A 12,115-nucleotide genomic window follows, 5' to 3' on the forward strand; every position below is an offset into this window, starting at 1 on the left:
GGGGCCGGCGTTGTTGTTGAGCCAGCTCCGCGATTGTGCAAACGCGGGTCCGTGGGTGCGATGGCCTCCGTTGTTGTCGGGGCTCGCAACCCACTCACCGCCTCGTCGCCAGTGTGATAATGAGCCTGCAGGCTCTGCGGGCGCAACTGACACGGAGCGGGGCTCTCGCTCCGTGATCGCAATGCTGTCGCGGGGCGCGGGAGCTGCGCAGCAATAATTACACGGACCACAGGTATCGATGCCTAAACCCGGACTGGCGTTCCGACGCCAGTTCCGGTGATGCCTTTATTTCCGCATCCGCCTGTAGTGTCACGTGACCCTGCTATATCGGGACACGTGACACCACAAGACCTACAGAGAAGAGAGGGAGAGACAGGGAGTAGAGAAGAGAAGCAGAGAGGAGGCACTGAAGGAGATCTGCAGATAAAAGAGAGAGAGACAAACGAGACAGCAGAGGAAAGTGGGAGCGAGAGGGACACAAAAGAGGCAGGCAGAGAGGAGACACTGACAGAACGGAGTGGGAGAGACGAGACAGCAGAGAAGGGAGAGAGGCAGGGAGGAGAATGAGAGGGAGGGACACAGAAGAGAGGCAGGCAGAGAGGAGACACTGACAGAACGGCGGGTGAGAGACCAGACAGCAGAGAAGAGAGAGAGACGCATAGAGGAAACAGTGGGACGGGTACAAGAGATTTGCAGAGAAAACAGGCAGAGACGAGACAGCAGAGAAGAGAAACAGAGAGGAGGCACTGACAGAACGGAGAGACAGACAGTAGAGAGCGACTCAGAAAGATAGTTTGAAAAAACATGCGGAGAGGAGACTGACTGAATGTCGGATAGAAATAAATTAAGTTTGCAGATTAAAGACAGAAAAGAGAGAGCAATAACGTCAGAGTGAGAGACACGAAAGGGGTGCTGCAGAAGATGCAAAGAGAGCAGAACATGGAGGAAAGGATGAGTGGAAGAGAGACACGTGAAGAGGGAGAGAGCAACACAGACATGATCAGAGGAAGAGAGGAGAGACAGTGAACAGGAGACAGGCAGAGGTGGAACAGAGAGACACTTATAATCCCTCTCATATTATTCGGCCTCCCGCGCAGGCAGCCTCGTGATACAACAGAGTGAACTCCCCCAAAATCCCTCATCCCGCCTTCTCTTCCGACATCTTTACACACTTCACTCCTGGCCAGAGAGTGACCTGCAGCTCTGCCGAGCAAAGAAAGTGAAGGGGCAAAGAGAGACCACAGAGACAGGCAGAAAGCAGAGACAGCGACAGGTAGAGAAAAAGACAAACACAGAGTGTGACAGGCAGCGATGAAAGAGAGAGATCAGACGGGAGGGGCGAGACCGAGCAGAGATGCGCATGATAGAGAAACAGGAAGCAGAAAGAGACTAAATGAGAAACAACAGGAAAGAGCAACAGACTAACACAGAAACAACAGGAAAGAGAGAGACCGACTAACACAGAGAAACAACAGGAAAGAGAGAGACCGACTAACACAGAGAAACAACAGGAAAGAGAGAGACCGACGAACACAGAGAAACAACAAGAGAGAGGGACAGACTAACAGAGAGACAGACTAACAGAGAGAAACAGCAAAGAGAGAGAGAGAGACAGACTAAGACAGAGAAACAACAGGAACGAGACAGACTAACACAGACACACGAGGGAAGAGAGACAGACTAACAGAGAGAAACACTGGGAAAGAGAGACTAGGGTATACAGAGTGAGGGCGATAGGCAGAGTAGAAGAAGATGAGGTACAGTAGAGCAAGGTGAAAAAGGACATAGAAAGAAGAGAAGACCAGCAAGAAAGACAGTGAGACAGAGAGACAGACAAAATGACACAGAGAGGAGGAACGGGAGACAGAAAGAAATAGCAAAGAAAGAGATATTTAGTGACGGGAGAACAAGAGAGAATTAGGGCGAGAAACTAAGTGAGGAGGCCTGAGAAATACAGGCAAAGAGACAGAGGGACAAGAAGAGACCGACAGAGGGAGACCGGGTGAGCATGGACAGAAACCTAATCAGGAGGAGGCAAATGGAAAGACAGAGAAAGGCATACAGGAGAGAGAGAGAGAGACTGTGACAGGGGAGATAATACAGTCCAGCAACGGGGAGAGATACTAGGAAAAGACAGAGGAGGCAGAAGAACTGAGAACAAGGACACAAGAGAAGCAGAGAGAAGATGGAGAGAACGCGAGTGGGAGAGAAAGAACAAAGGGCAGAGAGTGGGGAGGATGAAAGGGAGACCGAGAGGCATAATAGGAAAAGACAACGAAAAAGACATGCAGAGAGGAAATAGAGAGCTGGTGATCAATAGGCAGACAGCAAGTCAGGCAGAAATCAAAGCAGAGGGAGAGACAGAAAACTAAAGAGGAGGGAGATATATAAAGGCAGGGGTGTCCATGAATGGGCCCCACGCCTTGTATCCCCCACCCTTCTGTACTCGTTTAGAGGAAAGACAGGCGCTTCTCTCGTGTTTTTAATGCAAATGCTGGATATTGCTTGAGATTCCAAAGGAGAGGGATTGGATGCGAGTATGAAATAAAACCCAGAGGGGCAGAGAGAGAAACACAGCAACAACAAAAAAAAGATTACAAGGCAGAGAAACACAGCAAGAAAGAGAGACAGGCAGAGAGAAACACAGCAAGAAAGAATGATTAGCAGGTAGTAGAGAAACACAGAAAGAAAGACAGGCAGAGAGACACAGCAAGAAATAGAGACAGGCAGAGAGAAACACAGCAAGAAAGAAAGTCAGGCAGAGAAAAACACAGCAAGAAAGCGAGACATGTACAGAGAAACACAGCAATGAAGAAAGGCAGGCAGAGAGAAAAACAGCGAGCAAGAAAGGGAGAGCTGCAAAGAGAGAAACACAGCAACAAGGAAAGAGTGGCAAAGAGAAACACAGCAAGAAAGATAGACAAAGAGAAATATAGCAACAAGGAAAGACAGGAAGCAGGAAGAGGGAAAGATAGCAAAAAGAAAGGCAGAGAGAAAGAACAAGAAAGACATCTAGACAAAAAAATACGGCAAGAAAAGAGGGGAAAAGAGAAATATAACAAGAAAGACAGACAGACAAACACGACAAGAAGGAAAGACAGGCAGGCAGAGAGAAACACGGCAAGAAAGAAAGACAGGCAGGCAGAGAGAAACACAGCAAGAAAGAAAGACGGGCAGAGAGAAAGAACAAGAATGAAAGGTAGAAATAGAAATACAGCAAGAAAAGAGGGAAAAGTAGAGAGAAACACAGCAAGAAAGAATGACAGGTAGAGAGAGAAACACAGCAATGAAGAAAGACAGGCAGAGAAACACAGCAAAAAGAAAGATAGGCAGCTAGAGAAGAAGATAGCAAGAAATGAAGAGAGCAACCGGCAATGAGGAGCTATAGAGATAAGAAGGGTGAGAGAAAGACAAACACGGGCAGATCGCGATGTAAAGGGTTGAGACAAGAGGAGAGAGAAAGAAAACATAGCAATATAGAAAAGCAGATACAAAGGAGAGGGAGAGAAAACTGGACAGAGAAGAAATGAAAGACAAGCAGAACACAGAGAGGAAGAACCAGAACAAAATACACACAGGCGAGGACGAGAGAAACAGCAGGAGACAGAGTACAAAGAGAGCGATGAGCAGGGAGAGTGAGAGGGAAATGTGAAGAGGAAGAGTGAGTGGGAGAGAGAGAAAGCAGCAGGCAACTAGGACAGAGAGGAATAAGTAGTGAGAGTGGAGAGAGAGGCAGATAGGAGAGAGACAAAGAGAGATGGGAGGAACCTGAGCAAGAAGTAGGGCGGAGACACCGAGGCAGAGTGGAGAGAGAAGCAGCTACGAGAGAGGTAGTAACAGGGGGACCAAGAGCAAAAGGCAGAGACGAGAGATAGGGAGACAGAGAGGAGAGAGACAAGGAAGAGGCAGAGAAGAGACAGACACAGAGAGAAAGAAGCAGGCAGGAGAGAGAGACAGATAGGATAAACGAAGTAACAGGAGGAACAAGAGGCAGAGGCACAGAGGAGAGGCAGGGAGCAACAAGCAGAGAGAGACAGGCAGCAACAAGCAGAGATAAGAGGCAGAGAGACAGGGAGCAACACGCAGAGAGACAGGGAGCAACAACCAGAGATGAGAGACTGAGCAACAAGCAGAGATGAGAGACAGGGAGCAACAACCAGAGATGAGAGACAGGGAGAGGGAGAAAGAAGCAGAGATGACAGACAGAGAGACAGGGAGAAACTGTCAGAGGGGCTTGCGGGTAGAGACGTGCCCACAAAGCCGAAAAGAGAAAAATACATAAGAAGCAGGAGTACAAGAAGTCCTGCAGACAAGAAAGGATAGGCAACAAAAGCAGTAAACGGAAAGGGGCAGGGAGTACAGGTTAAACAAACACGTAAGGTTCCCTCTTGGGGTGTACGCAGAATAGGGGAAGAGTTTCCCACAGAACCAGGGAAACTCCAGCCTTCTGAGCTGGTTACTATCACAGGGTCCCACTCTGAATGCTCATGGAAAGGAGCAGCAGCACTGGGTGTCTGTGTCTGGACCTTAAGGCACGAACAAGGTAACAATACTCACAAGACTGAAGCCTTTAAGGGTCCAGCAGGAACTGAACAATGACTGCCTCCTGAAACAGGAACAAGTACACTGTTAACAATGGCACACAGTACAATACTGAAACGCGACAAAGGAAAGGGGGCAGAGATTGCCTGCTGGAAACCCAGCAGCCAAACTCTGAACAAAGGAAATACACAAGGTACAAGTGAAGACAAGTACTGTAACATAAATATCCAGGGAAAAAAAGGAAGTCAAAGTGAGCAAGGTTCGGGACAGAGAACCGAAAGAAAGAGGAAACACAAGAAAACTAGCATCTAAATGCAGGGGTAAGGGGACTGGTAACAAGGAACAGTAACTCTGGACTGGAATAACAAGGGTAGGACTGCAGAGAGAAAACAATGAAACTGTAGCTCTGAAGTGGGATAACAGGGGCAGGACTAAAAACTGATAACACAGGCAATGGGCACAGAACAAGTACGTGCAGGTAGGGAACACGATAATTAGTGTTAGAGAGCAAGGGTCTGTAGACAGGGGACATAGGACTGCAAGCAGGGGAGCAGGGCTGCAGTATAGGAAGCACAGAGGTGCAGGGCAAAGGGCAAGGGAGTGAAGGCAGAGCAGCAGGGCTGCAAGGCAGGGTGCACAGGGCTCTGGAACAGGAGCATTTTCTGGAAACAGGACACAGCAGAAATCCAAGGATCAAGGCAACAAAGGGCTGGAAGCCAGCTCCATGCAAGAGACCTGTGCTCCTGCAGGCAGCTGCTTAAATACTGACCTGCCCTGTGCTGAAGCAGGCCGATTAGCAGCACCTGGATCAGCACACTTGAAGGTAATTGGCCTCCTCCCTCTCTGGTCCTGGGAAAGTGAAAGCCACACTGATCTCTAAGGCGTCTGGGGATTGTAGTTCTAAGACTTCTCATAGGAATAGCCAGGGAATGGGAACTGCCACAAGGTGCATTATGGGACACGTAGTTTGTGAAATTAAATAAGAAAGTTCCATAGTCTTGCAAACGGAAAGTAAAGACAAAAATATGAATGGGTATTGTGGAGAGGAAAGAGTCCCAAATAGTCCACAATGGGTGCCAATTGGTGTGCCAGTGGCATAGTCGTGACAGAAACAAGCAGAGATGGGAGACAGGGAAACAGGGAGCAACAAGCAGCGATGTGAGACAGACAGGAAGCAACCCGCGTAGATGAGAGGTGGAGACAGGGAGCAAGAAGCAGAGATGAGAGACAGGAAGCAACAAGCAGAGATAAGAGACAGAGAGACATGGAGCAACACACAGAGATGAGAGATGGAGAGACAGGGAGCAACACGCAGAGATGAGAGACAGGGAGCAACAAGCAGAGATGAGAGACGGAGAGACAGGGAGCAACACGCAGAGATGAGAGGCGGGGAGAAACAAGCAGAGATGAGAGACAGGGAGCAACAACTGGAGATGAGAGGCAGAGAGACAGGGAGCAACAAGCAGAGCTGGAGAGACAGGGAGAAACAAGCAGAGGTGAGAGACAGAGAGAAACAAGCTGTGGTGAAAGACAGGGAGCAATACACATAGATGAGAGACAGAGACGGGGAGCAACACACAGATGAGAGACGGAGCAACAAGCAGAGATGGGAGACAGAGTCAGGGAGAAACAAGCAGAGATGAGAGACAGTGAGCAACAAGCAGAGGTGAGAGACAGGGAGCAACACACAGAGATGAGAGACAGGGAGCAACAAGCAGAGATAAGAGACAGAGTCAGGGAGAAACAAGCAGAGATGAGAGACGGAGAGACAGGGAGCAATTAGCAGAGATGAGAGGCAGGGAAAAACAAGCAGAGATAAGACAGGGAGCAACAAGCAGAGATGGGAGACAGAGAGACAGAGAGCAACAAGCAGAGATGAGAGACATGGAGAAACAAGACGAGAGAGACAGACCGGGAGCAACAAGCAAAGATGAGAGACAGATAAATGAGAGTGATGGGTGAATATGTACATCAAGAAAAAGCAGCGGGGGAAAAGTTGGGAAGAAGGATGAAAAATGAATGAAAAATAAATGAAAGAGAGAGAGAGAGAAGAAAGAGGGCGGGTCATTTTGCAAAACCCTGGATGGGGAAAACATGTAAAGACAGTAATTACACATGAAATCCTGTCTTTTTTCCAATGTGTGGGATTTTCTTTTTGTTTTCAGGAGACTGGGGGCACTGAACGGAATAACACTGCCCATCATATAACCTTGCTCCACCGCAAAACAGCACATGGTTTAACACCAGCACACAATTTCATGCTGGCATTAAACCAATGGATTCCCTATGGACTCTGCCTGCTATTTACACCTGGTAATTGCAGGCGAATTCCACAGGAGCCCATTGTCAATAACTCCTGCAATCGTTCAATGTGGGATGTGACTCCACTTGGTCCTTAAGTTCGGATATCTGTGTGATCATCCAGAACAATGAGTTAAAGGAGGAATCAATCCCCAATGAACCTGTTAACAAATAGAAACAAAAAGTAGAAAGAGCAAAAAGAAGTCGCATAAGAAAAAGGCTCATACTAAATAGCCTGATTTTAGTGGCAATCCAGCCTCACCAACAGCCCTGGCTTGATTAATTCCAGCTCCAGAGTTACTACCCTTGTGATCAGGGTTCATATGTCACTCTACCATCAGAATGAAATAAGACCAAAGCCTGCGCCTAACATCTCACCAAAAGGGGGTCAGATCCAGGCTTCCAGGTAATGAGTCTAATACTCTTTCTACTAGAGGTGCCTCCAGAAATAAAGACACCATCGGCAGCTACTCCTGTTCACCCTAAAAGCACCTGTTCATCTATGCAGACTACAGAAACTATTAAGTGCCAAACATTACCAGAAGATTCCCACGTTCTCAGTTGAATGACACTTTTCCAATTAGAAAAGGATTCTGATGTAATCCGAGAGTGGCTGCAATATATCAAATCCGCCACTCCTGCAAAGCCGGGATTTAGAGCATAGCAACAGCCTTGCCAACCGCCTCACGTGTAAGGGGCTGGCATGGGTTGTATGCTGAAGTTTACAGCACCTCTTCTACACAAGCCTAAAGAGGCGTTAATTAACGGCACGCTGGAGGTGTTGTTAGTTATGAAAAGAGGCAGCATTCCTAACAAATTGTTAGCTTTTCCCTAAAGAATTCTAGGACTGTCTCAAATAAGTCTTCTTTTTAAACTGTCAGTGCCACATTTTCTGTGTCACAGAAAGTGCTGCCGAGACTCTTCAAGCCGCCGACACTTTCCGTACTATAGAAATGTGTATTTGCTCTTTGCATTTTGGCCAGAGGTGCTCTGCGCACGGTAACCCTGCAGCGCTTCATCTGCACATATTTTACATGCTTTTTCTTGCCTGCTGCACATCTCTCCTCCAGTCTTCCCTCACCCTCAGAATGCAGGTGGGAAGATTTGAGAAGGGAATGTCATTATTACGTGGCATTTAGCATGGGCTCAGAATCGGCCTCGAGTGTCGCTGCAGGGTACTCATGCCGCCTCACCTTTTGGTGACTCTGTGACTCATGTTCCTGTCCTATGATCGAGTGTGGCTGCAGGGAACTCATGCCTCCACCCCTTCTGGTGACTCATGTTCCTGTCCTATGACCTAGTGTTGCTGCAGCAGACTTATGGTGCCTCACCTATTGGTGACTCTCTGTGACTCATGTTCCTGTCCTATGACCGAGTGTGGCTGCAGGGGACTCATGCCGCCTCAACTTCTGGTGACTCATGTTCCTTTCCTATGACCGAGTGTCGCTGCAGGGGACTCATGCCGCCTCACCTTCTGGTGACTCTCTGTGACTCCTGTTCCTTTCCTATGACCAGGTGTGGCTGCAGGGGACTCATGCCGCCTCACCTTCTGGTGACTCTCTATGACTCATGTTCCTTTTCTGAGACCAAGTGAAGCTGCAGGGGAGTCATGCCTCCTCACCTCACACCGACTCCTGAGATCCAGGAAGCCATATGGAGGGTTAGAGTTTGGAATTTGTAAATCACATGTACTCACGTTCCCAGGATTTCACGTATCGCCATTATTAGATCCCAAACTTAACCCAGCACTACCTGCCTCCAGCTCCCACCACTGCACCCCCACCCCCTGCCCTTCACCTAATGCCTCCCTCCAGCTCCCATCACTGCACCCCACTCTCTGCCCTTCACCTAATGCCTCCCCTCCAGCTCCCATCACTGCACCCCCACTCCCTGCCCTTCACCTAATGCCTACCTCGAGCTCCCATCACTGCACCCCCACTCTCTGCCCTTCACCTAATGCCTCCCTCCAGCTCCCATCACTGCACCCCCACTCTCTGCCCTTCACCTAATGCCTCCCTCCAGCTCCCATCACTGCACCCCCACTCTCTGCCCTTCACCTAATGTCTCCCCTTCCAGCTCCCAATAGTGCACCCCCACTCCCTGCCCTTCACCTAATGCCTCCCTCCAGCTCCCATCACTGCACCCCCACTCTCTGCCCTTCACCTAATGCCTCCCCTCCAGCTCCCGCCACTGCACCCCCACTCCCCGCCCTTCACCTAATGCACCCCTCCAGCTCCCATCACTGCAACCCCACTCTCTGCCCTTCACCTAATGTCTCCCCTTCCAGCTCCCAATAGTGCACCCCCATTCCCTGCCCTTCCCCTAATGCCTTCCCTCCAGCTCCCCCACTGCACCCCCACATCCTGTCCTACCCCTCATGCCTCCCCCTCCAGCTCCCGCCACTGCACCCCCACTCCCTGCCCTTCACCAAATGCCCCCCATCCAGCTCCTGCCACTGAACCCCCACAACCCTGCCCTTCACCTAATGCCTCCCCTCTACCACCTGCCACTGCACCCCACTCCCGGCCCTTCACACAATGCCCCCCTCCAGCTCTGGCCAAAGAACCCCCACTCCCTGCCCATCACCTAATGCCTCCCCTCCAGCTCCCACCACTGCACCCCCGCTCGCTGCCCTTTAACCAATCCCTCTGCTCCAGGTCCCACCACTGCACCCCCACTCCCGGCCCTTCACCGGTTATAGGTTAAAGGGTCGAAATACAAAGGATCGAATGCCATTTTTTCGAGTCAAAAGGACCGAAAAAAAAGGGTCGAATGCATTTTTATTTTTTATGGGGGGGTTCCCCCACTAACCCCCTGTTTTCTTTAAAAAACATTTTTTAACTATATTAAATTTGAAAAAAACGAAACAAAAAAAAATGCATTCGAAAAAATTGTTTTCGATCCTTTTGACTCAAACTTTTTGTCATTCGATCCTTTGTATTCGATGAAATGGCCGGACACCCCCTTCACCTAATGCCCTCATTCAGCTCCCAGCACATCACCTAATGCTTCCCCTCCAGCTCCCACCATTGCACTCCCACTCCCTGCCAATCACATAATGCCTCCCCGCCAGCTCCCGCCACTGCACCCCCACTCCCTGCCCTTCACCCAATGCCTGCCCTCCAGATCCCACCACTGCACCCCCACTCCCTGCCTTTCACCTAATGCCTCCCCGCCAGCTCCCACCACTGCACCCCCACTCTCTGCCCTTCACCCAATGCCCCCTTCCAGCTCTGGCCAAAGCACCCGCACTCCATGGCCATCGCATAATACCTCCCCCTCCAGCTCCCACCACTGCACTCCCACTCCCTGCCCATCACATTGCCTCCCCTCCAGCTCCCACCACTGCACCCACACTTCCTGCCCATCACATAATGCCTCTCCTCCAGGTCCCACCACTGCACCCCCACTCCCTGCCTTCACCTAATGCCCTCCTCCAGCTCCCACCACTGCACCCCCACTCCCTGCTCATCACATAATGCCTCCCCCTCCAGCTCCCACCACTGCACCCCCACTCCCTGCCCTTCACCCAGTGCCTCCCCTCCAGCTCCCACCACTGCACCCCCACTGCCTGCTCATCACATAATGCCTCCCCCTCCAGCTCCCACCACTGCACCCCACTCCCTACCCTTCAACTAATACCTCCCCTCCATCTCCCACCACTGCACCTCCACTCCCTGACCATAACCCTAATGCCTCCCCTCCAGCTCCCACCACTGCACACCCAGTCCCTGCCCTTCCCCTAATGCATCCCCTCCAGCCACTGCACCCCAACTCCCCGCCCTTCACTCAATGCCTCCCCTCCAGCTCCCACCACTGCACCCGCACTCCTTGCCCTTCCCCTAATGCCTCTGCTCCAGGTCCCACCACTGCACCCCCACTCCCTGCCCTTCACCTAATGCCCTCCTTCAGCTCCCAGCACCGCAACCCCACTCCCTGCACATCACCTAATGCCTCCCCTCCCACCACTGCACCCGTACTCCATGCCCATCGCATAATGCCTCCCCCTCCAGCTCCCACCACTGCACCCCCACTCCCTGACAATCACATAATGCCTCCCTCTCCAGCTCGTCATTGCACCCCCACTCCCCGCCCTTCACCTAATGCTTCCCCTACAGCTCCCGCCACTGCACCCACACTCCCTGCCCTTTGCCTAATGCCTCTGCTCCAGCTCCCACCACTGCAATCCCACTACCTTGTGTGTCCAACGGTCATGTTTCGGCTTTTCCTCCCGGACCCCAGAGACGTCACTCTTTCAGAGCTTAACCTTCTCAGCACACAGTAAAGGAACATGGAAAAGGGCATTCAAATCACAGATAATGCAGCCTCTTTATTGGATCAGGCATTTCATGCCACTATATCTGATAAAGGACCTCCTATTTTGAACCCAATACTGGCTCAGTGTCCTCGCAAGCAACACTTCGGGGGGATTTAAGTTACATCTGAGGTGTTGTATTAACCCTACCTGTGCATCTGTCAAATCCGAATCATTGCAGTTGACTGTATTGGGAGAGTAATTTCATGCATTGTAACACACGTACCCTATTACCCCAACACCACCAGACCTAAAGGCGGTGTGATGAATCCTACGGATCCCTCGCTGAACCCCTGCCTAAAGGCTCCCCCCAGGTGGCCAGGGAAAGGCACACACTTCCTGGGGAAAGGCACACACTTCCTGATCCTGACCTTGGGGTGGTGTACTGCAGGAGGATCACCTGGGAGGAGACAAGACCCAGGGTGGTGAGGAGATTCCGTGGGATGAGACGCGGTATGTGTCCTTTGAAAGGGAACACCTTTCAAGATTGCCAAACAGGTACTGGCTTATTGCCATTACAATGTATCTGAACCTCATATAAATTCTGTGGCTCTCGGCACATGTACCCTAACACCTAAACAAACCTTCATAACAGAAAGATCATTCAAGGTATCTCAGCATAAACACCCTCCTTACTCCCTTTGAAGAGATACTCAGAGGAAGAGTGCCTTGCCTGTTGGAGGGTGCGGAGGTGCCTTAACCTAAATCTTGTCAGAACTAAAAGCCTGTTTTGGATTTGAAGTACTGAAGCTGTGGTGGTATTCCAAAGCCCTGAGACTGTGGTGGTATATGTAAGTGTCAGTAGATGCAACATTTCTAAAGCCCAAATGAAGTAAAGTACTATGAGACAAAGGAGAATGCTCTCATGGGAAACTTGAGCAGAAGTGAAGTTGTTGAAGTGGAAGCAGCACCAATGTGAGTCATCCTGACAAATATACCTACTGTGAATCCTAATCT

At 50.4% G+C, this 12,115-nt stretch overlaps 1 protein-coding gene across 7 annotated transcripts in view; it reads right to left on the bottom strand.

Annotated features, from left to right (window-relative positions):
• Window positions 1-12,115, bottom strand: part of LOC138521799 (E3 ubiquitin-protein ligase TRIM39-like) — a 240,732-nt gene that overhangs the window by 85,762 nt on the left and 142,855 nt on the right. The window contains exon 6 of one of the 7 annotated variants that reach the window (XM_069634904.1): window positions 4,558-4,606. The exons of the other annotated variants lie outside the window; for them this stretch is intronic. Within the exon in view, the coding sequence (XP_069491005.1) occupies window positions 4,558-4,606 (49 nt within the window). The remainder of the gene's footprint in view (window positions 1-4,557; window positions 4,607-12,115) is intronic. 7 annotated transcript variants of the gene reach the window in all.

This window comes from Ambystoma mexicanum, chromosome 13 (assembly GCF_040938575.1).
Source record: "Ambystoma mexicanum isolate Mex_15411 chromosome 13, UKY_AmexF1_1, whole genome shotgun sequence".
NCBI lineage: Eukaryota > Metazoa > Chordata > Amphibia > Caudata > Ambystomatidae > Ambystoma > Ambystoma mexicanum.